Source organism: Schistosoma haematobium, chromosome 4, assembly GCF_000699445.3.
Source record: "Schistosoma haematobium chromosome 4, whole genome shotgun sequence".
NCBI classification, from domain to species: domain Eukaryota; kingdom Metazoa; phylum Platyhelminthes; class Trematoda; order Strigeidida; family Schistosomatidae; genus Schistosoma; species Schistosoma haematobium.
Genome location: NC_067199.1, coordinates 13,454,931 through 13,482,270, shown reverse-complemented (window position 1 = coordinate 13,482,270; position 27,340 = coordinate 13,454,931). Strand labels below are relative to the sequence as shown.

At 33.3% G+C, this 27,340-nt stretch overlaps 2 protein-coding genes across 2 annotated transcripts; one reads left to right on the top strand and one right to left on the bottom strand.

Moving 5' to 3' along the window:
- Nucleotides 1–230: 230 nt before the first annotated feature.
- On the bottom strand, nucleotides 231–27,340 carry LAMC1_32 (Laminin subunit gamma-1). Its single transcript, XM_051215721.1, has 4 exons — nucleotides 27,131–27,340; nucleotides 23,923–24,194; nucleotides 3,767–4,236; nucleotides 231–779 (listed from the first exon to the last, which is right to left on the bottom strand). Exon 3 carries the CDS (start codon nucleotides 4,200–4,202, stop codon nucleotides 3,801–3,803), a length of 402 nt encoding a protein of 133 aa, XP_051066252.1. The 5' UTR covers nucleotides 4,203–4,236; nucleotides 23,923–24,194; nucleotides 27,131–27,340; the 3' UTR covers nucleotides 231–779; nucleotides 3,767–3,800.
- On the top strand, nucleotides 5,743–6,315 carry MS3_00007446 (uncharacterized protein; the record flags this gene model as incomplete). Its single annotated transcript, XM_012943245.3, has 1 exon — nucleotides 5,743–6,315. One exon carries the CDS (start codon nucleotides 5,743–5,745, stop codon nucleotides 6,313–6,315), a length of 573 nt encoding a protein of 190 aa, XP_012798699.2.

Here is a 27,340-nt window from a genome sequence, read left to right as displayed (position 1 = left end):
ATCATCAGTGATCATTGCATTACTTTTAACATGCCTGACCTTTATATCATGACGTTACTACACAAGAATTTGAGAGCAATCTTCCCAAACAAACCATTTTATCTATTCGCTAGTGAATAAATAGTAGAATTTCACGTAGACTGTCATTCTGCTAAATTAGCAAACAGTAAATCGTCAAAGACTTCATTAAAGTGATAAGTCAAGGTTAGTAGTTATAAAAGTACATCTGATCGGTTACTGATTTTTATTGAAATGTTTAGAAAAATAACTGTTGTACCTAATAACTTCACAGAAAAATAAAGAGGCTGGTTTCCATATGTAGATTCTTTGCGTTGATTGACTACGCTTGTTTGGGGCGTCGTAGAATTGAGCCGTTATTCTCAAAATAGATCCTTTTCATGTTTTAATACATATAATTATACCAATACTTATATAAAAAACACTAAACACTTCGAAATATTTATTGAATAACATTGGTGTGTCATTTACTTGTATCTCAATAGTATAAGCATGGATGTGGTAATGTGGTGAACAAACGCTTAGGTGGGGAAAAGTAATTAGTTGTTTATCACAAAATTACAGAGTTCTTTCGTAAAATTTGAAAACTATGCATTAAAAACTTCATTTGAAAATCGTCCATCAATTATCCTTCACATCCATCATGATTCTTCCAATTTTCAATTTCTTTGTGTTCTCCTACTTGTTTTCTTTACTCCATTTTTCTCGACCTTCTTTTAACAAGAATTCCGCTTCTTATCGGTGTAGCATACTACTTATATCTGTCGAAATAAATAGGATACACCTCAATAGTAGAAAATATAATAATTATAATAACAATAAAGATTAACTTAGAGTCCTGGATTCTGCTGCCAGTCATATTCAATCTATCCCATAGAAACACAGGATATAATGGCTATATTGAAGTTATTCACTAAGTATATATATATGCTAACTAACACTAATTTAAACTAATTCAAAATATCATCAGTGTAATAATTCAGAACATTACAATTTGAATCAAAACAAGTGAAAATGGGTAAAATCGTCTACTGAATCCACTTTAACAAATCATTGGTTTGAATATTGATGAACTTAGTTCAGTGCAGTAAACAAGTTTGAACCACTATAGAAAAATGTCATGAAACACAATAAAATTCTCTTTAATGTATTGTTCAGAAACATGGTTACTATCGACCAGATTTAGTGAAAAAAGTGTTGTCTATTACCTTTTGTTATGATTGTACCTTTGTCAGTTTTAATAAATTAGCTTTACCAATAAAAATCTTTGTTATAATTCTCTACATCGAGTATGTTGTCTTATCTATAAACTAACATCCTGTACTTTGATCATTGATATACTTTGAATGATAGCGATTAGCCTTAAGCTTCAGTCAAGATGATATACATATGTTCTTCTTCTATTTCCTTATTGAATGGGATAAGAGAATATAGCAAGCAGAAAAGCTTTTATGTATCGTAAGCTTTAAATACTCATACATTCATGCACAATAATTAATAAACTATTAAACATCCAATTTAGGAATAGTACTTTACACAGTCAAGCTATAAATAGTAGATAATGGAACAAAGGCTTAATAATTTTGCAGCAACAATCCAAAGAAATGTAAAACGTGTAGTATGAGTTAATGAATTTCAAGAAAATTGATAATACATGGAATGTAGAAACATAATAATCCAGTTACCTAATAATTATACAATATAAATACAGATGAAAAATCTCGTAGAATAGTTCCAAAGGTTACAGATCTTCCTGGATTCGCTCCAGTATGACACTATTTTTCATTCTTTCTGAACAATAAAGAAAGATTCTAAGTCCTATTGTGATACTTCTGGTATTGTCATAGCATCATGAGCAGTTGAACTAATAAACTCTCATTTCGAGAGAAAAACATGCCCTACTTGAACTTTATTATATATTAGATGTCAAATTCTCAGCAATATTTTGAAACATAAAACTTTTGCGCAATTTTATTTTCATGATAAATAAATCTAATCTTTCATAGAAAAAGTTCACATTAAATTCTCCTAACTTATTTAAATTCAGAGAGAGGTTTTGTGGAGACTGTAATAATTTTACAGTTGAATTGATGAGTCAGTTGAAGCTAGACCACCATGGAAAACCTGGAAGCACTGGACGGCCATTCCATCCTAGTATGGAACTCCTCAGCAGTACGCATCCATGATCGCGCTCCACAAGATTCGAACCCAGGACCTATCAACTGATCACAATAGATGTAATCATTAAACTATCGTTCTATATCATCGAAATCAATAATCACAAATTCAGTTAATTACCTAGTTTCCACGTTATCTAATTTCTAGATAACTTTTAACCTTTTTCCAATAAGTAAAGAATAAGAAATTATACAAATTGATTTATGATTGTTTCCTAATTCATTGATAATTTAAAATATAGTCATTCAGTTTCTTCTACTAATCTAATAAATAGTTACTAGGTATTTGAAATATGTATATTGCCAAATTAACATAAATGCCAAAGAACGAATTGACCTTTCAAATGTATATATATACATTAACAACAAATGTTGACTTATTCTATGATAACAGATTACTGTGCATAATCACTAATATACTATATGCTAATTTATTCTATAAACAAGATCTAAATATTCACAAAGAAGGTTCCAGTTCATGATTATCCATAAAATAATCGATTATTTGTGAAATAAAAAACAACAATTTTTTTTTATTAAGATTTTTTGATTGATTTCACAAATAAAACTCAATAGTTTTTTTATTCAAAAATTGATTATTTATCCATGAATTTTAAGAAAATATAAACAAAAGAGTATAATAGTGCTACAGATAGTAATTTATTAATTTATAGTAACCATTGTCATGTTGTCAAGTTCTAGTTGCTAATGAACACTGAACATGACACTAGGTGATAATATTTTAAATCCAATGTGTTGTCAAGTATCAAATTGCTTTAAGTCTAAGTTCAAGAAGTTTTATCTACTACTTTTAATCACTTGAAATCAAAATGTTAGCGTTTTTCGAACGGAGTTGTTACTTATGAAATATACGAGAGGTAACATAAACATCCTGAGATTAAACTAGTTAAAATGTCTAGTTAGATTTAGCAATATGTTTATTATACTTTTAAATATTTCAAAGAGACTAGATGATGTTTTAACGGTTTACATTTTATTCCAACTAACATCATTTGTTTCATTGAATCATAATAAATGTAAATGTAAGTGAAGGATTATTATTTGCTCTTCTGGATCCCTAAATTTATATTGATTCCCTTTCCTTAAATAATGTACAAAATGTATAAATGTAGTCGTACAGCTACTTATTATAATTATCTAGGTGGTACAAATAATCTTATGAATTAAACACGTAGTATTTAAATAATTAAACCCGTCAACCATCATGGAGGAGCATGTGCCGACCACAAGCATTCTTAATCCATCCCTCTCCTGGTCAATACTTTCCAGTTATTTCAATTCGTAATTCATCCTTTGTATGTATGCTTCCGATTCCCGGCGCAATGTTCCTCTTTACCGTTTCCCTTCATGATTCAAGTCAGAGATTGCCCCGTGATATTGTTTGATGATTTCCGCAATCCATGTCTTATCCATCACTTTTAACGTGTTTTCCTAATTTGCTCTTCACATGGAAGTTGGTTTGTTCTCTCCTATAGTAGGTTATTACTAATGGTATTCGGTCAACGAACATTGAGTATTTTGTGTAACCAATTGTTCATAAATATTCGTACCTTCTTGATGATGGTTGTGGTAGTTTTCCACGTTTCAGCTCCATACAGTAGAACTGTGTTGACGTTCGTATTGAAGATTGTGACTTTGATGTTGGTTAGCAGACAGTCGTATTGAGTTCCATATTTTGTTTAACTGTATGGATGGTATGCTTGCTTTTCCATTTCTTGTCTTCACATCTGCATCATATTTTCCTTGTTTATCGACGATGCTATCCAGATAAGTGAAACTCTCCACATCTTCCAGAGTTTCTCCATCAAGTATGATTGGGTTGGCGTTCTCCGTGTTGTATTTGAGTATCTTGCCTTTTCTTCTATGTATGTTGAGACTTACTAATGCTGAGGCTGCTGCTACACTATTTGTCGTAACCTGTATTTGTTGATGTGTTTGGGATAGAAAAGCCAAATCATTTGCGAAGTCCCAATCATCTAGTCTCATGAAAGCTTTCTTTTATATCCAATCCAATCAAGCACTAGAAGAAAGAGAAAAAGAAAGAGTAAGCAGCCTTGTCTTACTCCAGGGCGAGAGTAAGAAGCCTAAACACGTTTTAATTTTATACAATATACTAAAAACATTATTCTCAACGTTCAGTAATGCAATCCATTTTGTTGAACACTTATTTGTAACTTACAGTTACAGGTGTAATATATTCATTTTACATTCACTATCTATTCGAATAGCTGAAAAAATTATGGGACAATTTACGCGATCATCTGGAGAAACGCTTAATTGTTGTTGTATATACGATCTACCAAAACGTTTCTTTCTTTTGTCACTGCCTTATAAATAATTTAAGCAATAATCATAGCATAGTTTGATTATGTGTCTATAAAAATATAAAATGTTTAAACGCCCCTAAATAAGACTGCTTAAAAAATGCCCATAATGATAGTTTATACTTTTACGCTAGTATAAACATGTGTAACGAATTGGTCGGGTTATATTTGAAATATGCCAATTATTGTTTGTTTGTTTTTTTCATAATGTTACATAGACTGACTAACTATTTAAAGAAAAATTACATTAAATCAGTGCATTAAGAACAATAAAAAAAGATATTTGGAACTTATTACATCGATCTTTTGGCTGACTGATCTCTATTTTCATTTTTTTAAAAGTGTTATAAATGTTATTATGAAAATTATAACTAGATCTGAATTGCATAATGATAGTGTTTTTCAAGAAAGTCGTACAATTTTGACGCACGACAACCTTAGTAACAAAAACAGTTACTATTGAGTAAAGAACATAAAATTGATGAGAAAAACCAAGCTGAATTTATTCATGGTTAGACTGTTTAATTTGGCCAAAATGTAATATCTGACATTTCAATAAGCTCATGGCTTTACAATTAATTATTCCACTTTCCTTGTGTATTTGATTATGATAATCACATATTACCATTTTGCTCAGTGAAGAAAACTCTATCGATATAATAACAGTTATTAATGTCGTATATGTTCTGTCACTGATGTCATACTCTAAAACGATGTCACCTCTGATAATAACTTTTGTATTTATTTCATACTTAACTATTATTAACAATTTCACCCTAAATTATAGGTCATGGAAAAGTTTTGAATTATATCTATTCAGTTAATGTACTTTCTCTTTGTACTATTACCGTGATTCATTGTATCAACCCGATAATGCTTATAGACCGGTGTATATTCTGTTTTAATTTCCAGAACTTATTGATATTGTTATTATTATGGATGTGTGGTATGTGCTACTGAAGTCTACATATATAAGTTGTATGTATCACGAATCGAAAGAGGAATGCCTGGCGGCCGAAGCTTGAGGAGATCGAAGAGAAAACAACAGGAACTGAGAGTGATTGGTATGGAAACGAAGGAAGAACAAAGTGTGATACAACTGATGGTTATTTTGCAAATAAAGTATTTAATGTATGGTTCTCAGATTTTGAGGAAATAGGTTCCAGGCCTTTCACGATCTACTCAATAGGGAGGAAACTACTATGGAGAGCATTTGGAAAGAGATAAAAGAGACAATCACTTCGACGTGTCATGAGGTTCTGGGCCACAAGAAGCACCATCACATAGAATGGATCACTGTTGATTCACTGGATATGATCCAAGAAAGAAGGAACAAGAATGCAGCAATCAATACCATCCGAACAAGAGCAGAAAAAGCCAAGGCACAGGCTGAGTACATAGAAGTAAACAAGCAAGTGAAGAGGAGCATCAGAACTGACAAATGGAAATATGCGGAATATCTAGCAATGACGGCGGAAAAGGCTACAAGAGAAGGAAACATGAGACAATTGTATGACACAACAAAGAAACTGTCCGGAAATCACCGTAAACGAGAACGACTAGTGAAAATCAAGGAAAGCAATGTAATCACCAACATTGCAGAACAACGAAACAGGTGGGTAGAACACTTCAAAGAACTCTTGAATCGACCAGCTTCACTGAACCCACCCAACAACGAAGCAGCACCCACAGACCTCCCAATCGATGTTGGCCCACCAACAATTGAAGAGATTAGCATGGCTACCAGACAAATCAAGAGTGGCAAAGCAGCATGACCAGACAACATTCCAGCACAGGCACTGAAAGCAGATGTAGCAGTAACTGCAAAGATATTCAACATTCTCTTCAGCAAGATTTGGGATGAATAACAAGTACCAACAGACTGGAAAGAAGAACTTCTGATCAAAATACCGAAGAAAGGCGATCTCAGCAACTGTGATAACTATTGGGGCATCACTCATCTCTCAATAAAAGGAAGAGTCTTCAACAGGGTATTGTCAAACAGAATGAAGGTATCCGTAGACGTCAGAATTCAAGACCAACAGGCTGGATTCCGTAAAAATCGGCCGTGTACAGACCAAATCGCAACTCTACGGATCATTGTGGAACAATCGATTGAATGGAATTCATCGCTCTACATCAACTTCATTGACTACGCGAAAGCGTTTATGTGGGAATATAGTGCCACTTATGACCAGTTTAGTGAAGACACATAGGTTTGCAAATCTCTCACCATTTTCGTTCCTTTCTCACAGTCCGTGTCTCCCATGGTGTCTTCATATCCGGTGTTGTCCATTCCAACCTTGGCATTTAGGTCTTCCATCGGAATGGTCAACTCCGCCTATAGCTCTTCCAGAGTTACTGCCGGTCCTGAGCCCGGGTAATGGAGGAGGGTTGGGCATGAGGTTAGCGTCCCCATCCACCAGAGCAAAATTTTTTATAGGTACATGGAACGTCCGAACAATGTGGGAGACCGGGAAGACCAGTCAAATAGCAACGGAAATGAGGAGATACAATTCGGCAGTACTGGGAATCAGCGAAACCCGTTGGACCCAAGCTGGACAACAAAGGCTAAATACGGGTGAAATGTTAATATATTCCGGTCACGAAGAGGAAAGTGCTTCACACACTCAGGGAGTTGCTCTAATGCTGTCCAAAGTAGCACGAAATGCACTTGTGGGATGAGAATCTCACGGATCCAGAATCATCAAAGCATCATTCAAAACAAAGAAGGAGGGGATCACAATGAATATTATCCAATGTTATGCACCCACCAATGATAGCAATGACGACATCAAAGATCAATTCTACAAGCGGCTGCAGTCAATCATAGAGAAGTGCCCAAGAAAGGACCTCACCATTCTGATGGGTGATCTAAATGGCAAAGTTGGAATAGACAACACCGGATATGAAGATATCATAGGACGACATGGACTGGGAGAGAGAAACGAAAATGGAGAAAGATTTGCAAATCTGTGTGCATTCAACAAATTGGTCATAGGAGGCACAATATTTCCACACAAGCGTATACACAAGGCTACATGGATCTCACCGGACCACACTACAGAGAACCAAATAGATCATATTTGCATCAACAAAAAATTCCGAAGGACAATGGAAGATGTGAGAACCAGGAGAGGTGCTGACGTAGCTTCAGATCACCACCTAGTTGTAGCCAATTTAAAACTGAAGCTAAAGAAAAACTGGATAACTTGACAAACAGCACTACAAAGGTTCAATACAGCCTTCCTTCGAGATACTGACAAACTCAATGAATTCAAGATAGCTCTCAACAATAGTTTCCAAGCCTTACAAGATCTACTGAAAGGAGAAGAAACTACTATGGAGGACAACTGGAAGGGCATCAAAGAAGCATTGACTTCAATGTGTCAAGAGGTTCTGGGCCTAAAGAAGAAGCACCATCATAAGGAATGGATCTCTATAGAAACACTGGACAAGATCGAAGAAAGGAAGAACAAGAAGGCAGTAATTAACAACAGCCGAACACGAGCAGAGAAAGTCCAAGCACAAGCTGAATACATATAAGCAAACAAGCAAGTGAAGAAAAGCATTAGAGCCGACAAGAGGAAATACGTGGAACAACTAGCAACGACGGCGAAAAAAGCTGCAAGGGAAGGAAATACGAAACAACTTTACGATACAACGAAGAAACTAGCAGGGAAATATAGTAAACCAGAGACAAAGAAGGCAGGCCAATCACTGAGATTCAACAACAGCGGAACAGATGGATAGAATACTTCGAGGAACTCCTGAATAGGCCGGCTCCAATGAATCCACCGGACATCGAAGCAGCGCATACAGATCTCCCTACAGACGTCAATCCACCAACGACGGAAGAAATCAGAATGGCCATCAGACAAATCAAGAGCGGGAAAACAGTAAGACCTAGAAGTATGACAGCTAAAGCAATGAAGTCAGATATAGGAATAACGGCAACCATGCTTCACGTTCTATTACGGAAGATTTAGGAGGAAGAACAAATGCCGATGGACTGGAAAGAAGGACACCTCATAAAGATTCCAAAGAAAGGAGATCTGAGCAAATGTGAAAATTACAGAGGCATTACACTACTGTCAATACCAGGAAAAGTCTTTAACATATTTTTGCTGAATCGGATGAAAGATGCAGTAGACGCCCAACTTCGAGATCAACAAGCTGGATTCCGTAAGGATCGGTCGTGCGCAGACCAAATTACAACACTACGGATCATCGTCGAACAGTAAGTTGAGTGGAACTCATCACTACACATCAAATTCATTGATTATGAAAAGGCATTTGACAGTGTAGATAGGAGAACGTTATGGAAACTTCTTCGACACTACGGAGTTCCTGAGAAGATTGTCAATATTATCCAGAACTCATACGACGGACTACAGTGCAACGTCGTGCATGGAGGACAGCTGACAAATGTATTCCAAGTAAGGACCGGAGTCAGACAAGGCTGTCTACTCTCTCCCTTCCTCTTTCTTTTGGTGGTCGACTGGATTATGGAGACCTCGGCATCTGAGGGAAAACACAGGATACAATGGACAGCTCAGAATCAATTAGACGATTTGGACTTCGCAGATGACCTAGCTCTCCTATCGCGTACACACGAACAAATGCAGATGAAGACAGCCAGTGTAGCAGCAGTCTCTGCATCAGTAGGCCTCAGCATACACAAGGGGAAAACCAAGGTCCTCAAATTCAACACGGAGAACAGCAATCCAATCACTCTTGATGGTGAAACTCTGGAAGATGTAGAATCCTTCACATACCTGGGAAGCATAATCGATGAACAAGGAGGTTCAGATGCAGACGTAAAGGCGAGGATTGGCAAAGCAAGGACAGCATTCCCACAGTTGAAGAACATATGGAACTCAAAACAACTTTCAAGCAATATCCAAGTCACAATCTTCAATACGAACGTCACGACAGTTTTGCTGTACGGAGCTGAAACTTGGAGAACTACGACAACCATCATCAAGAGGTTACAAGTATTTATAAATATCTGTCTACGCAAGATACTCAACATCCATTGGCCGGATACCATCAGCAACAGCCCTTTGTGGGAGAGAACAAACCAGCTTCAAGCTGAAGAAGAAATTAGGAAAAGACGATGGAAATGGATAGGACATACATTACGCAAATCATCAAACTGCATCACAAGGCAAGCCATAACTTGGAATCCTGAAGGGAAGCGGAAAAGCGGAAGGCCTAAGAACACATTACTTCGGGAAATAGAAGCAGATATGGAAAAGATGAATAACAACTGGAAGAAGCTGGAAAGGATTGCCCGGGACAGGGTTGGATGACGAATGCTGGTGAGCGGCCTATGCTCATTCACGAGGAGTAACAGGCGTAAGTAAGTAAGTAAGTATCAGAATGGTCAGGTCCTTTGTTGGGCACTTCTCTATGATTGACTGCAGCCTATTGTAGAATTAATCTTTAGCGTCTTCATTTTAGTCGTTGGTAGGCGCATAGCATTGGATGATGTTCATTGAAATGCCCTCTTTCTTTGTTTTAAAGGAGGCTTTGATGTTCCTTGGTCCATGAGATTCCCATCCTATAAGTGTATTTTGTTCTTGTTTGGACAGCGTCACTGCAACTCCTTGTGTATGTGGGGCATTTTCTTCTTCATTGCCGGAGTATAACAGAAGCTCTTTTGAAGCTAGTCGTTGTTGTCCAACCTGCGTTCAATGTGTTTCACTGACCGCAAGCAACTCCAGGCTGCATTTCCTCATTTCGGTAGAAATTTGCGACTCCTTTCGTGTGGCAGGGATTTTTTTATTCACAACCAGAGTACAAGTGACTCACCTGAAATTATTTTTTTCTATCCAGCTTATGTCTAATAAATTCCACATATTCCGAACACTGTCAGGTTATATCTCCTCAATTCGGCAGCTGTTTGGCTGGTCCTCGCAATCTCTCACATTGTACAGTCATTACATGTAACAATGTTAATTATCGCGTTAGTTGTTAGAAGAGACATTAAACCTGGTGATTTTAACATGATGCATCATAATTCTTCTAAATAAAAATCCTACAAGTCTCAGACCAGAGTTTAAATGTTTTAAATGAATTTTTCTGTTAAGCGTTTTCTTAGCAGAGTTATTTTCAGCAGGGTGCGTTGCTAACCACATCTGCAGTCGTACTCCTTTATCCGAGTATGGGACTGGTTGTAACTCTAAAAGGGCTACAGGAGGAATTAATTAAAAACACTTAGGCCTTCTACTCATTTATCATGTGATAAAGTATGGTTTAAACTTCGGAATAAAACTAATCAACTACATATTTTATATTCTTAAACAAAGTAAGACTGTGATTCAAAAAAAACTTGAATGGATCTAGTCGAGGAGCACTCATTCACTAATAGTTAAAAATACTATAGTCATTGCTTTGAAATTAATTTAAACTTTCCATTTTCTTTATTTCATTCGTTAATTGATCATTACTGCCAAAATATTATAAACATTTAATTATAGATGAAGAACTCATTCGGTTTGAATATATTTCTTCTCGATTAACATTTTCAGAGACCATATAATATTATAAACCAACATGAGAATTATCATCAAATATTAAAACTTGTCAATGAAATATTCATTAATTTTATGATGCCGTGGTGCGTGCTACTTATTTCGACATAAGTAATATATAACGCGAGTCAGAATTGTAATGTCTGGCAGCAGAAGATTGGGAAGATCAAGGAAAAAAGAACGCGAATAGAAAGCAACTAGTATAGAAATGCAAGAACAATGAAGTCCGAGACAATTAATGACCATTTTGCAGATTGGGTATTACAGTATGGTTTTTCTATTTTATCAAATAACTCCATAGTGTCTTGCTAAATATGATTCGGTTGTCCTCATCTGTGTTCTCCCTCACTACAATACAACCGGGGTAAAGTATTTCATCTAATGATAGAAATCTATTGAATAACAAAAGAAAAATGACTATTGTCTCATTACAGAGATGACATATATCGTGTAGTATGATTCGTTATTATGGTCCAAGGATAATAAGAGTGTTTTTTTAAAAAAAGAAATGACATCTTCTTAACATAAGACCAAGTGTTCAATAGTCGATCAGATTATGCAAACACATTCTATATTTCATTATATAAAATGAAAAATTAATATGAAGTGAAATTGCCATCAAGTGTCAAAAACCTGACTTATGTGTTCAAAAGGAGATGGTTAATAACTTTTCCTTGACTTGGTGACAAATATTCCTTCGTTGCATCTTGAAAATGGTTTTTTTTTATTTTTCTTTAAACTGTTTCCTGCATTTATTACATCATTGAGTTTTATTTCAACTATCTTTCAAATTAATAATCTTTCAGAATGGGTTTTGTGGAGATTTTAGAAATTTCACAGATTGAAATCATGAGTCAGTTGAAGCTAGACCACCATTGAAAACCTGGAAGCACTGGACGGCCGTTTCGTCCTAGTATGGGACTCCCCAGCAGTGCGCATCCGCGATCCCGCACCACGCGGATCTTTCAACTGAGCTCTACTCACTATAGCCCTATCTACGTTTACTCATTACGTAATCACTTGTTTCTGGCCGTTTGAACTGTTGTCACAATCAGTGTTGTAGAGTGTTCTTTCATATAAGGTATATATTTACAGTATTCAGTCTATTGCCCCTTCGCCCCTTCCAGCCAAACAAGTTGGTAAAGCCTAGTAGGCCGTTTGGAGGAAAACAGTCCACATCAAAGCATGGCACAACTACCTGGGCTAGAATAGCTGTTTTTGCAACCAGTTTGAGTTTGCCCTTTGAGGAGCAACCCCGTAAATTACATACACCACTTTTGTCAATTTTTGGTCGTTTTTCCATCCAGTAGTAATTGTGCTGTGTTTCTTTGTGAAGTTCGTAGTCAATTTGAGGGTGTCGGTCGAGTAGGTGATTAGACCGTCAGTTTATCGGTCATCCGTCCCACTATCCAGAAGACATGACGCGAACGTTTGAGTTGGATTTTGCTTCCCATTCAGTCTATTAATTTTACTTACACCCTTGCTACACTATACGATTATGTCTTCAATATGACATTCAACCAAACCTCTCATGTAATTTAAACCCATTATGTCATTACGATTTTAAATGTCACAGGTTTTAAGCAGCTGACGAGAATCTATGAAATAAAAGTGAATTCATACTATTTTGTTCGAATCTTTGTTCTTACTCTTTTCAAAATGACAAAAGTGAACTATGTGTATAAAATTTTAAAATTCATAGAAAACTTTCTATAACTGAACTAATCCGTAGTTAGTGAAATTAAAACTTATTATCAATCTTAGGAAACTTTCTTGTTTTTTTTTCTTGTTTTTTCTTGGTTTTTTTTTAATTTCAAATATAATTTTAATTTTAATTTTTAATGATTAATATAACACAATTACGTATGTTTTATGTAAAACTCGATGGAGATTATGAAATTTGAGACAATGATTGTTATATACGTTGTATTATAGAATATAAATATAAATCAAATTGAAAATGATTATAATACTGTCATGTATATATATAAGTAAACGCACACATATACACAAACACACCTTAAATGGACATAAATTAATGAAATTACTGATTAGGCTAATGAATGAAATTAGTTTCATATTACGAAACAATTCGTTAAATAATAAATTTTGATTCTAATGAGAGATTATGTAATAAGATTCTAATAAAAATGGATTACAAAATGGGTTAAGTTATTTCAACATATTAATAGAATATTTATAAGCTTGATAAAATCACTAACAAGCATATTTGATAATTATCAGAAGGGGTTTGTGGAGATTTGGTTGAGGTTAGACATTAACACCAATGGGTGCCGGCTTAGTGATCTAATGGTTAAGTGCTCGCGCGCGAAACCAATAGGTCCTGGGTTTGTGGATGTGCACTGCTTCCAGGTTTTCAGTGGCGGTCTAGCTTCGACTGACTCATGATTTCAATCTGTGATATTTGACTGTGTTAAGATTTCTTTTTGACGGAAGGGGTTTTGTGGAGATTTTAGTAACTTCAATAGTTGAAATCATGAGTCAATTGAAGCTAGGTCACTATGGAAAACCTGGAATCATTGAAGAAAATGATGCACGGTGGCTTAATTTCGTGGATTGGTTGAAGTCAAACATTACCATTAACCTTTGTCTAACGGTTAGACGCTCACGCGCAAGACTGACAGGTCTTGGGTTCAAATCTCGCGAGGGGCGGGATCGTGAATGCGCACTGCTGAGGAGTACCGTACAAGAACGAAGCGGCCGTCAAGCGCTTCCAGGTTTTTCATGGTGGTCTAGCTTCAATTGACTCATGATTTCTTTTTGAGTTTTTTAAGAAATCTATCTGATATCATTTCTCATGTTGAATATATTAACTGTTTCATTCTGAGATATACCAGACAGAATTTACGTAATTATACCGTGTGCAGTCTAATATTAGTTGATCATAAATAGTTACCTTCGAGAAACCACTTTTTAATGGATTGATCGAATAGGAATCATTCTGATTATATTATAATTAACGATTATTACCAACAAGTTATTTTGTTTTTCGTTTTTAACCTTACTACTAAAAGTAGTCAAATATTTAAATTGAATTGAAATTTCACATCATTGACTGTTAGGAATCATAAATTTGTGATACGTAATGAAATATACTTGTCAATGTAACTTATAGATTAAAAAAACCATGAATCTATTCATTAGTTATCTTCTGAATTGATTACTTACCTTTTCATGATTAAAGCCACAATAGAATATGGAAAAATGAAAATTCACTCTGATAATCTCTTTATAATTTATATATACTCGTTGACACTTGTAAAACATTAACAAATCTAAAGTCTCTTTAAAGGTATCTCGTAAAGTAGACCAAAGATACCATCGGTAACATAAACATATCAAATGGGTTACAACAAATTTAAGAGCAATGACGAAAAATATGCTTGAAAAGAGAATGCGATTAATTTCAAGAACATCCATCATTGTTTTCAAAAATAAAAGATGATTTAACAATCAGAAAATGAATTAATCAGCATATATTAAATTTGCACTGGTTTTTTTTATACCGGCTGCATATTGAAGAAGTAGTTTTATACGTTTTTAGCGCGTACAACATGTTATTGTGTGAATTTTGGCATGGGTATTTTCAGCTTTGTGTTAAAGTTTTGCTATTTCGTTAATATTCGTGGACACTTTTCGTTTGTACTTTATGGTAAATAGTTATATCCTATCATAGAATTTGTGTTCTACTTGTGAGATTGTTAAATTAATCCTAATCTTGTTATTCAGTTCAACCAAACATGGGACAATTACAATCTTGATGTTAAACAATTCCACGCTGACGTATTGTTGAACTTCTTACTGAATTATTCCAATTGGGCACTAAGCAACTACAAAATTTGATTTTCCACAAGAGATAAGATTACTTTTCTTTAATAACTTCTAAAATATGGTGTGATGCAAATTATCACAAAAGTGTAATATCTCACCAGCAGTTATGAAATTTTATTGACTTTACACGTCCGTCGTCTTATGAAACGTAGAAAAATAAAGTATCTGTAAATATCTATACATATAAGCAAAGACGGATAGTGGCTAGTAGTGAAATCCAAGATGCGCGTTTCGTCCTATTTGATACTCATCAGCTGGATGTGCCTGCATCCTAGAGTTAATGTTCACTTCGGGACTCGAACCTAGTACCGTTCGTTTCGAACGCTATCTCAGTCCTAAACAACAATGGGAAGGTACAAGCAAACAATACCAAGTGAATCTGAACTTTACCCCATTACACAAGAGAATGACCATCTGGACTCTAACTAAGTGGATAACGCGATAGCGTTTACAACAAACGGTACCGAGTTCGAGTTACGAAGTAAACATCAACTCTGGAATACAAGTACACTTAACTGACGAGTCACAAATAGGACAAAACGCGTGTTCTGGATACCACCACTAACCACTATCCATCTTTGCTTATAAAGCTTGTGACATAAAGCAATATCGAGGCATTTCGCTCAGGTTACACATATGCCAACAAGAGATTGATCAATTACAGTCCTAAATAACAATAAGAAGATATAAGCAAACAACACCAAATGAATGTATATCTATACATAATTTTACTTTTTTCAATCCATGTTGATCAAATGATTTTAAGAAATGATTTATGATTTCAAACTGACTTTTTAGTCGTTCTACAGATTAAAACAGCATCAATGTCATATTGAATGACTCAAATGATTCAATAAATAAATAAATAGAGTTTTATAGAATATGTCATGATTATAATTCTCATTAAAGATTTAATTTTTTTAACTAAACATAGTAATTAAATGATGAATAAGCAGTTGTATTACAATAATGAAAATGAATTAGATTATTGACTTATTTAATTAAATATATAAAAGTTCTATTTTCTTCTTCATTCTTAACTATTAGAATTAGAATTACATGGTAATGAAAATAACCAGAACAAGTGAATCATTCAACTTAGAACATACGTAAAGTCTCCTAGTTACCAATTGATTTGCATAACTAGAGTTATAGACAAAAGTCTAGAAGATAATATCGTTTAGTTTGAATATTAAGATTTAAATGGTTTATAGATTGTCTTACACATTATAACTGCTTTAATAGATATCTATTTTAAAGACCCAGTTTTAGCTCGAACAGGAAATAGTTTTAAAAATACTGAGAGTATTTTAAAAAGAGTGAATAATGAATAGATGAATAGTAGAAAATGTTATTATATAGCTTGGTCGAAAGCACCCATTAACTGGGAATACACTAGAGACGAAAGAGATGATATTATTTTAGTAGTGAAGTCATAAATTTCTATTTTACGTATAATATTTTCCAACTGAAGATAGTATGAGTTGTTTAGTCCATTTTGAACCTGATGTAGAATCTGAAACAAATTATCAGGATCTAACCTTGAACACTCGAAGAAGTTTTTTCAATATATAAGATAGAAAAATTAAGAAAAGGATGATAGATAACTGATAGATGTATTCTAGCCTTTTCCTACTTTGTTATTAATTAGGTCTTATCATTGTTCTTAATAAACACTGGAATCCATCGGTCGCTTTTAGCATTTTGGTATCCTGAGCCGATTGTGTTGATATTACTATTCAGTTACAAGTAGTTTTAGTAGAGGCTAGTAACAGAATTCAGGAGGAATGTTTGGTTCTACTAGATACTCATTAACTAAACGTGACTTAAATATTTAGAAGAATAAGGATTGCATTTATGAGATGGTGGAAAAGATTTGTAGCTCAGGTGCATGATTTTGATGGAGTTTTGTTCTCCGAGCTGGATGGTTTGGTCGTGGAGCTTTCATCGTTCTTCTGAACGACATCATCAGCACAAACTTCAGATAGAAGTAAAGTGGACAACTGCGGACACTCATTCGATTGGGAAAATGTGGAAATCTTGGACAGAGAAAATTTCAAAAACAGAGAATTTTTAGAAGCCTAGCACTCAGGTCAATCAGCGATCGACAAGAACATTGAAATCGATCCAATTTGTCAACCAATCAGGAAAATTCTGCACAAACATAGGAACAAAAATCAAACCAATGGAAGACACAACCGAAACAAAGAAGTAAACAATGACAAATTTAAGGTTAATAAGAACCAATCAACGTCGAGGTGTACAAAACAAGCTGTGAAACGCATATGGAGAAATCCGAACACTTTACTTCTATCTGAAGTTCGTGCTGCTGATGTCGTTCAGAAGAACGATGAAAGCTCCAAGACCAAACCATCCAACTGAGAGAACGAAACGCCATAAAAAAGATTGCACTTATAATCCACTTTTCGGAAGTTGTATAGAATATTTTAATCAATGAACATACTTTTACTAAATAATTGAGAAATATTAATGAGCCCGCATAATTTTATGAACTGCTTATTTTGAAAGTGCTATAGATGAATAATAAGAATGGTGTATAAGTACTTATGTTACCTAGTAAGTCAATTTAGTTCCCATGTTAATATTCTCGAGATTGAATTAATTTTCTCAAAAGGATTTATATATTGCATAACCTATTGAGAATAGTGATTCGTTATCAACATCAACTTATTACAACCTATCCGAGTTTAATTAATTTAGGCTGATTTAGCCTAATGTAGTTGAATGAGTAGTCTGTAGTCTGCATTAAACTGATTTTATGCTTGAATACGTTTGTTTTACTTTTATAATAATTTTCTAACTAACTAGAAAACGTGTTCAATTAATTTGCTTCGGAAATCAACTAAGCATACCTGATCAAAACTGATAAGTTTTGAGAATTGAATCTAAACATTTGGATGATTTTATAGGGTTAGTATAAAGTTAATATGACGTTATAATAATTGGTATATTCAGATGAAAATAATGAAACATAAAGTATGTTCTGATAAATGTTTCTTTTAAAAAAATATTGTTCTGTAATATCTAGGCTTAATAATACTCATGATTATGTAAGATTTCATCATGTTTGTTATAACTAGATAGTGATAAAATCTATAAATCTGGATTAGCAACAAAAATAAATTTGAAAATCATGAATCTACTGTATCCAAACAATCAATGAAAATTAAGTATCAAATAATAGGTATTCCTTTCTAGTGTGGAATATCTGAGTAACATATACCTACGTATTCATTAGTATGTGACTTTAAAAGGAATATCTGATTTTTCATTAAAAAGGTTGCATTAAGCTAAGTTCAACTTGGTTAGTGATAAAGAAAATATCACTGACTGCATTGGTTAACGGTCAAGTAATATATTCAGTTTATTGAAATTTGAAATGTTAACCATCAAAAGCTGACTTGATGGTCTAAATACATTATACTCACGATGTGCACTATAGGTTCTGAGATAAATCTTTTATGTGATTATGCGTTTCCAATATTGTAGAATTATCTACTGTTACCTATTTTGTAGTAGTATGTAGCTAAATTAAATCAATTGATTCAGATTATCTGAAAACTTGATAATTTCCAGAATAGTATTACTTAGTTGATAATCAATTAGTCGACAATAATCCATTAAATTTATCACCTAATAGAATCTGTAATTGCGGACACCTCATTTATTGAGTAGATGACAAACTAAAAATAGTTTAAACTGATTGAATAACAATTCTAGTTAAATGTGATATAGATTTATCAGCTTGCATTCTGATTGAAATTAGTTCTCAGATTAACATTCCCAATGTAAGAGGTTGGAGCAAGGAATCACCCCTTAAAATAATCCACACAGTCAAAAAGATTTGATCAAACGGAGGCCGTATCAAAAACTCTTAAACTGCTGAAGTATTGTAAATTCACCAATTCAGGTTTGAACTTCGCATGCAGAAGCAATACGTTCGTTCTCTCATCTTTCAGTGACTGTAATTCTTTTTCCCGGTATGTCCAAAACCACTTCTTAGTGCATATAAACTAACAAGCAGATAGTTATCAATGATTTTTTAATTGTCAAGTAAGCTTATTAGTAACAAATTATTATATTGTGTTGCTCAATAGGTTGATTTCTCCGTGAATTAAACGCCTAAACCATTGCTTATCAATAAGTGTTTACAAATTTTCGTCGATCATTTTTTACTTATGCATTTTATCAATTGTAAGTTTTATTTCAATGAATGGATACATGGTGACATGGCCTAAGGTAAATGGTTTATGTAAATTATTTTAGAATCTACATACAGAAAGGCCAACAATTAAAGTTTTATTCGTGATCACAATTCACTCTCAAGGTTACCGGTCAAATCAAAAACAGTTTACACCAAACTGATTAAATTTATGTTATTTTTAGCAACGTGAAACTTCCCAATACTGTTACCATCACCGAAATGTTTGTGGAAAGGCAATACTTTTCTGTGAATAGAAAGTTGTGGAGATTGCTGAATTTCATTGAAGTCACAAAGCAATCTGAGTTTGGTTATGATTGTAAACCTGATAATAGTTAACGTTCATTTCATTCTGGTATGAGACTCCTCAGCAGTGCACACCTACCACATTGCATATGGGGATCGGACCCAGGACCTTTAGTACCACACGCAAGCCGTTAACCTCCAGACTGCCGAGCCGGCATCCAACGGTGTTAATATCTAACTTGAATCGATCAGTGATACGGCGTGCCCATCTCCAATTGTCTTTAATGGGAACTACCTCACATCCGACACGGTCTAGTTTCACTGGTCACAGGTTCTCACTAGAGATCTGTAAATGTCATCTGGAATCTAGTCATTAGTCTGTACATGATAATTGTCATGGGTTCACCCAAGTTGGATGCTAAGCCAATGGTCTAAAGACTGGGTGTTTGCGATTCAGGTCGAATGTTTTGGGTCCGATATTTATTTGTAGTGTGGTGGATGTGCATATCAAAATGCAACGGCCGTTCCAGGCTCAAAGTTTTTACTGGTGGTCCATCTTAGATTGGTTTATCATTTAAATGAAACTTTTTAATTGTTAGTAGCATATTTCACGATATATTTTTATCTAAGACTAAATGAAAGATCATTATTAATAAGCTGAGATTATAGTTGTGGTTTGAAAACTTCCGATTGTTAGTTTAAGTGAACATCAAAATAATGTTATTATTTTTATTTAATCATAAGGTGTGCTTATTAGTGTGAATTTAAGCATATATAGTGAATATCTGAGCTAACCACATGAGTTTTGTACGAGTGACCTACATTTTTTAAAATCATAAACTTATTTTCATTATTTGTAGAAGTTTATGTTCACTGCTTCCCTAGTTATCACAGTTATAATTTGTGTGAGGGAAATGGTACAGTTTGAGAAGCAGAAACAATATCAGATTTCCCATTTGGTGATTGTTCTGACCATCGGCCTCAACGATGTTAATGATACATCAACTAGACAACGTCGGAAGAAATAGTATCCTACCATGAAGTCAACAAAGATATATGCACATTTAATTACGTTAGTATTATGCAGACCGTATATACTAGTGATATGTCGTAGTGAAGGTAAACACAGGTGAGGACAAAATGACAGAATATCTCACTAAAATCTGAGAACCATACAGTAAATAGTTAATTTACAAAATATCAATCAATTGTCTCAAACTTGACTGTTCCTTTTGTAAATATCAGTCTATCATCTCAGATTTCAATGTTCATTCATTTTCATACCAATTGTTCTTCGTTCCCGTTCTTTCCCTGTCGATCTTCTATGTCTGACCATCGTTATATACTACTTATGTAGATCTAAGTAGCTCACACCACAATGTAACCAAATGTTTTCCAAATTTATTTATCTCTATTTTAATGAAATTAATTACAATCTATGTAGATTAAGCACGTAAAATATACTATGAACCTAAATGTTTACAATATTTTTAGTTTATATCAAGAAAATTAGTTAGAAAGTCTTACTCTTATGAACAAATGAATGACCAAGAACAAAAAGTTATATTATAAAACTGTCTCAATCCTTCAAATTTATTTATTCAATAAGAAGACCCTATCTAAGAAACTGTATTCTTGAACAATAAAATTATGTAGTCGTTAAATGAGTCCATAGAAATGTACTTTACATTATCTAATCAAATGAGTAAAATAATCAATTATTTATTTTTAAAACAAAATACTGGAAACCTAGTTGGAAGATATAAGGTAATTAATAGATATTAACCATTATTATAACCTGATATGAACTAATCATCTGTTTTCAATATGTGTATTGTAATGTCCTTTATTTACTATAAACAATGAATTATTACATTACATATTTGCGTACTGAGTAATTTGTAATAGACATAAGATTTCAATCGCTCACTGTATTTATACATTTTACATTATGAATTCACTGATAATACAAATTTGACTCGGCCAAAAAAATTATTTTGAAAAATGTAATTACCATCAGTTGGAAATGAAATATAGCACTTCAAAATGACAATCAACATAATATTCTTTCATTCAGTATTTGTTACTTAGTAACAGGTAATTTACTGTAGTTAATACAATAATCTTTTAGTGATGTGTTCTACTTTTGTTGACATAAGTAGCATGGAACGCTAGTTAGGAATAAAATGTTTGGCAGCAGAAGGTTGAAAACATCGAAGAGGGAAGAACGGGAAAAGAAACCAATTTGTATGGAAATGCAGGAACAACCAAGTCTGAGACAATTACTGAACATTATGCAAATGAAGTATTGAAGTACGGTTTTTCTATCTTACCAAGTAACTCTGTAATTTTGTGCTATATATAATCGGTTGTTCTCAACTGTGTTCTCCTTCACTACATTTTGCTGTCAGGATTTCACTCTCGATGGAGGGACTGAACATACTGCTTTTGTACACAAGGGTTAGACTTGAACTGATGAATAGCGAAAGCCTCTTCTGTACATAAGTTTTTTTCATTTATATTGCTATTGAGTCGAATCTTTAGACCATATGTATAAATTTAAAGAAGGCTTTTCATGATGCGGTGACACCAACACTAACCACTTCTTTTGCGTTTCTTAAGTCATTTTAACAGCTGAATTCTGACATTTTCATTTCATTTCTGACATTCTCAAAGTTTGCAAGGAGCAACTTCTCGAGTTAAGTCACTAATAAACCGACCGCTATAATTCGGTGGAGAGGCTTTCCTGGAAGTTGGTTTCATTTCTAAGAAGTATTCATCACAAGTTTTTACAATATCTAAGATCAATAGATGACGAATACCATCCATGAACTAAACAATTAATCACAAAACCGCTTCGATTGAATTCAAATTTCTTAATTAAAATCTGACTTGAATTAGTTTATATATTATAAACAAGTCACTTCATTTTAAGTATTTAATAGGTTTCGTTGGGTGAATTTTGATGGATAATTCATTTTCATAAAAGTCTTCATCACATGCTGACAATCGAAACATGTAGGCACTAAACAGTCAGTTTCATTCTGCTTGAAGCTCCAAGATGGTTTCATCATGAAGAATAGATTCCATGTCTTACTTCTCATGTGGTGAACACAACACCTAATCCATTTGACCGAGATTTACTGGTCCCTTTTAAATCTCACTCACCACGTAGTACACAGGTAAAAGCGCAAAGTGCCATAATTCAGCAAAAAAGCACTGACTGGAAATCATAAAGTCAAACAAAGCGACTATAACGTGTTCCCTGATTTCTTAAATGTTTTTTTATACTTAACACTGATTCGTGACAAAATCCGTTTTTTTCGAAATCGATATTTTCAATAACAATCATAAAAGAAAATAATAATCGATTAGAACGCAAACGATATAAAAATATGCTGATGACATTTTCTTTCCTGATTCATGATATTTGAGAATTTTATATTATGATTTCATAGTTTTCAAAAGTAATGATTCAATTTGTTTTTCTATTAAGTCAATTATATTTGACTGAAGTGTTTCGCAATCTCTAAAAGAATGATGATCTTGTTGATATTTTGCATAAAATACATTTATCAGTTAGCATGAAAGTGATAGAATTATCGATGTGATTTGATGTTAAACACCTGCAGATTAACATTTTAATCGATCATTATAGGGTTTCAGGGATTGTTAACCTTTGATTGAGACCATAAATCAATCAATATTAGACCATTATTGAAAACCTGGAAGCACTGGATGGCCGTTTCGTCATAGCATGGGACTGCTCAACAGTGCGCATTCAGTGCTTTTATGTTTTTAATGGTGGTCTAACATTGACTGATTAATGATCCCAATCAAAACTCAACAATCTCTAAAACCCAATACTGATAATTATCATGTGCCCACTAGTGACTAGCTTCGAGAGGTAATTCTCACAGTTCTAGTGAGACGCCCTGATAATTGGAGTTAGTCGGTGTCGAGTGTGAGACAGTTACAAACCAGTGGCCATGGAAGATGATCACGTAATATCATGTAGTGGTTGAAGTTAGACACTAACACAGTTAGATGTCACCTCTAGAGGTTGAATGTTCATGCGCGATACTAAAGGTCTTGGGTCCCGATCCTGCGTGCGGGGTCGCGGATGAGCACTGCCGAGGAGCCCCATACTAGGACGAAACGGCCATCTAATGCTTTCAGGCTTTCATTGATGGCCCAACATTGATCGAACTATAACTTCAATTTTGAAGTATATAGACCTTTAACTTAATTCATTTCAAAGTTTATAAACATTGTTCAGATGAAGTAACCCAATAGTCAAACACCATGAAATAGATTTATTTTTTTTACTACAAGACAAAACGGCTTTTATAACTACCTACTTTTACTTTTTTTAATTTCTATGCGAAAATTTGCATTAGGTAATCAACGGTTTTATATTGTAATCTAAATTATCGATTTATCGATCCACTACTTAATGTTATTTAAATAAATGAGAGATAAATATCTGTGATTAATACAAAGAAAAACATTTGTTTTCTTACTTTATTCTGAGAATTTATTATTCACCAACGCAAAAGTGGTTATGAAATTTACTGCTCAATAAATGCACTTTGAAATTGGCTGTTGTTTGAAAATTCAACATGAATATGCTTTGTTAGTTCATGATTTCCTTTGATGCGGGATGTGTGGCGGTAAAGTATCTCCAGTTTATCACTTATTTGTTTTTATAAATAACTGAAAATGAACGCTTACTTTGTACAATTCTGACTACATTTCGTTCGAAAAATTAGACGCGGCACTTGATAAACCAAGTCTGATTTACAAAGAAATGACAAAATTTGGTTAAAATAATGTCAATGGCATTTTGAAATAATTGGATGATGTTCAAGATGTATGATCAAAATATTAGCTACAAATTCAGTGGATATGGATGATCTCCTTCTCTACCTGATACACTTATGTCAATAACAGGAATCACTATTTTCATTTCATGTTGTTCCCAGTATTTAAATTTCTGTTCTTCGCTGAATGAACACGAACTTGTAGGTTATATCAAATTTGAAATATTTGTTGTTGACGAGATCAATGCAATAAAAGTCGTGGATCAAGTGGTTATTAATTTACGTATGACCAATATTTCAAATGAATTTTCTGCTTCTATCAAAAATCACACAATGTGTAATATGTTTCTGTTAACTGTCAATCAGTTGTAAGCTTTAATGAGGAAACATACTGGGTGGTGGAGGTCAAGGAATCGGGAATAGATTTCTTGATTTGATATTCTTACGATTCTTATTTATTAATACTTATATAACAGTTTTGTGGATCTACTGACTGTGGTAGCTTGTTCATCTGGGGTGCAAATATATTTGTTTTTTGAAATTTGAGATGTTTCCTGAGTAAGTAACTATGACGAGAGTTGAGGTTTAATGAACACTTTCATTTTAGATGATTGACAAGTTAAAATTTGATAAATGAATCATAATCACTACCCATTGTTTTATATATTGCACTTAGATATCAATAAAACTATCTAGATCATACAGCACAGGAATAACTCTAAAAATCTTCAGTATTTTTGTTTAAAAATTCGTCAGATCAATTCTTCAAGTTTTAATCTCCTCTACCTAAAGAGACCATCTGGTATAGTTTCAGTAATAAACAAATGTAACTGGAATGTAACTGTTTCAACCATAAGACCATGAAACATCTATATAACTTCAGCATCAATCCTAGAAATGTTTGATACTGCTCATAGCTGCAGACATCTTAAATAAAGTAATGTAATTAAGTTGACCAATATTACTCATCTTTTAATGATTTTTAATTCATTTAAGTATAAAAAGCCTAAATACCCATCGGTTTGTTTATATTATTAATAAATGTACTAGTTTTGTTGTGTTTTTAAATTTCCTTGTAGATAAGTATTCACCATGAACTTTCATGCTATATATAGTTCTTATGAATTCGCTATTTTTCTAATTCATTAATCTTTAGCATTGTGGAAATCTTACCTTGAACATGATGTAATCGTTTATCTGAATGTTTCTTAACAAACACAATGCTTTCAGACTACTTAGTCAAAATCCATTGGTCTATATTTTTAGATGTAAGTAATTGGTGAAATCACTAGATAATCGATAAAATATCTCTTACTACAAATATGGTTAGGTAAATCACTGAAGTTCAGCTGAGTGACCTGAACTGAATACATCATACAAATTGGAAGATCTAAACATTATGAGCATTTATTATTCACAAGTTTCAAAGTAGAATAAAACGTACTGTTCAATACTCTTTAGATTTCATCAGTATTTTTATCTTAATTTGGTTTAGTGCTTTTGGTAACACAAAATATTAAATTAAAATACTTGTGAACTATTAGTAAAGGGTTTTGGAGATTGTTGAGTATAAATTGACATCATGAATAGATCAATGTTAGACTTCCATTGATTCATTTACGATATCAATCTATACTTACGAATTATTGATTAATTAACTATCACTATATATACATCAATAAATACACAACAATCTGAAAGACAGCTCAACTACCCAATATTCACTTGTGGTTTTATTCAGTTTATATATAGAATAGAATACATTCCATGAAATCAATGGCAATCTATTATTACTATTATTATTTCATGTTTATAACCATTTTGATAATTTAAATATTAGACTTAAGAAATATCTTTTATTAAATATCAAATGAAAGATATGTCAACTATGATTTATAATACATACTGATATAACTAGATTTCTATGATTATAATTAATAGAACAAAGAGAGTCACCTTAAAGTTATATTAGAATTTTCAATAAAATTAATTAACAATAATGAATCAAGTATCTCTATTACACATATGTATAATGAACATAAGAAAGTAAAACGTGAATTTACTTTCATTTCTGTTTTTCTAAATTAAAGAAAAAATATTTATGTATTTACTTTGAAAGGAAACAGTCGAATACTTTGTGGCAAAGGTTATTAAACACTACATGCAAAGATGGATAGTGGCTAGCAGTGGAATTCAGGACGCGGATTTCGTCCTGTTTGAGGCTCGTCAGCTGAATGTACTGGCATCTCTGAATTGATGTTCATTCCAGCACTCGAACCCGGTGCCGTTCACTTCAAACGCCATCACGTTATGCAATCAGCTACTGAGTCCCGGTAGCAAACTGTCTGTGCAGTGGGGTAAAGTTCAAATTCACTTGGTATTGTTTGTTTGAATCTTCCCATTGATATTTAGGAATGTAATACGCACAGTAAGCACATATATCAATAAGAGACTTATCACTTGTAGTCCTAAACATTCATGGGAAGATTCAAACGAACAATACCAAGCGAATTTTAATATCAAACACTGGGTTTTTTTAGTCAGCCAGTCAGTCATATGTAATGTAAAGCTTAATTTCAATGTATATTGTTTCATGTTGTCATATCACAGTATCACAGAGAAATAAAATTATCATTACAAAGGCAAAAATAACAGAATTATTAACGATATTATTAGTAGTAAAATAGAATAAATACAAATAGTGTGAATCGAGAAGAAATAATGAATTCGTGGAATTAGAAACAGAATATATAACTCAAAACTTAAAGGAAGATACAGAGCGTATACAACTTTTATAATGCCAAAGTGTTATTTTATTTTTCCCTAAACATGCAATAAAACATTAGTTACTATTCACTGATGATCAATGTTAGTTTTAGATGAATATCAGCAAAAATAGGTTACTTACTACTAATTACATCTTTAATAACGTTTTATTTTATCTATTAACGTTCATCTCAATAACATTGAATTGTTCGGTTCTTTTAAATGTTTTACAGTACATTATTAAACTGGTACTATACATATATATCATTGGGAGATTTATGATCATATTTCATAACCGTTTTAGCTTTATTACTACACCTTAGCTAAATAATCTTGAATGGTCACAAAATCT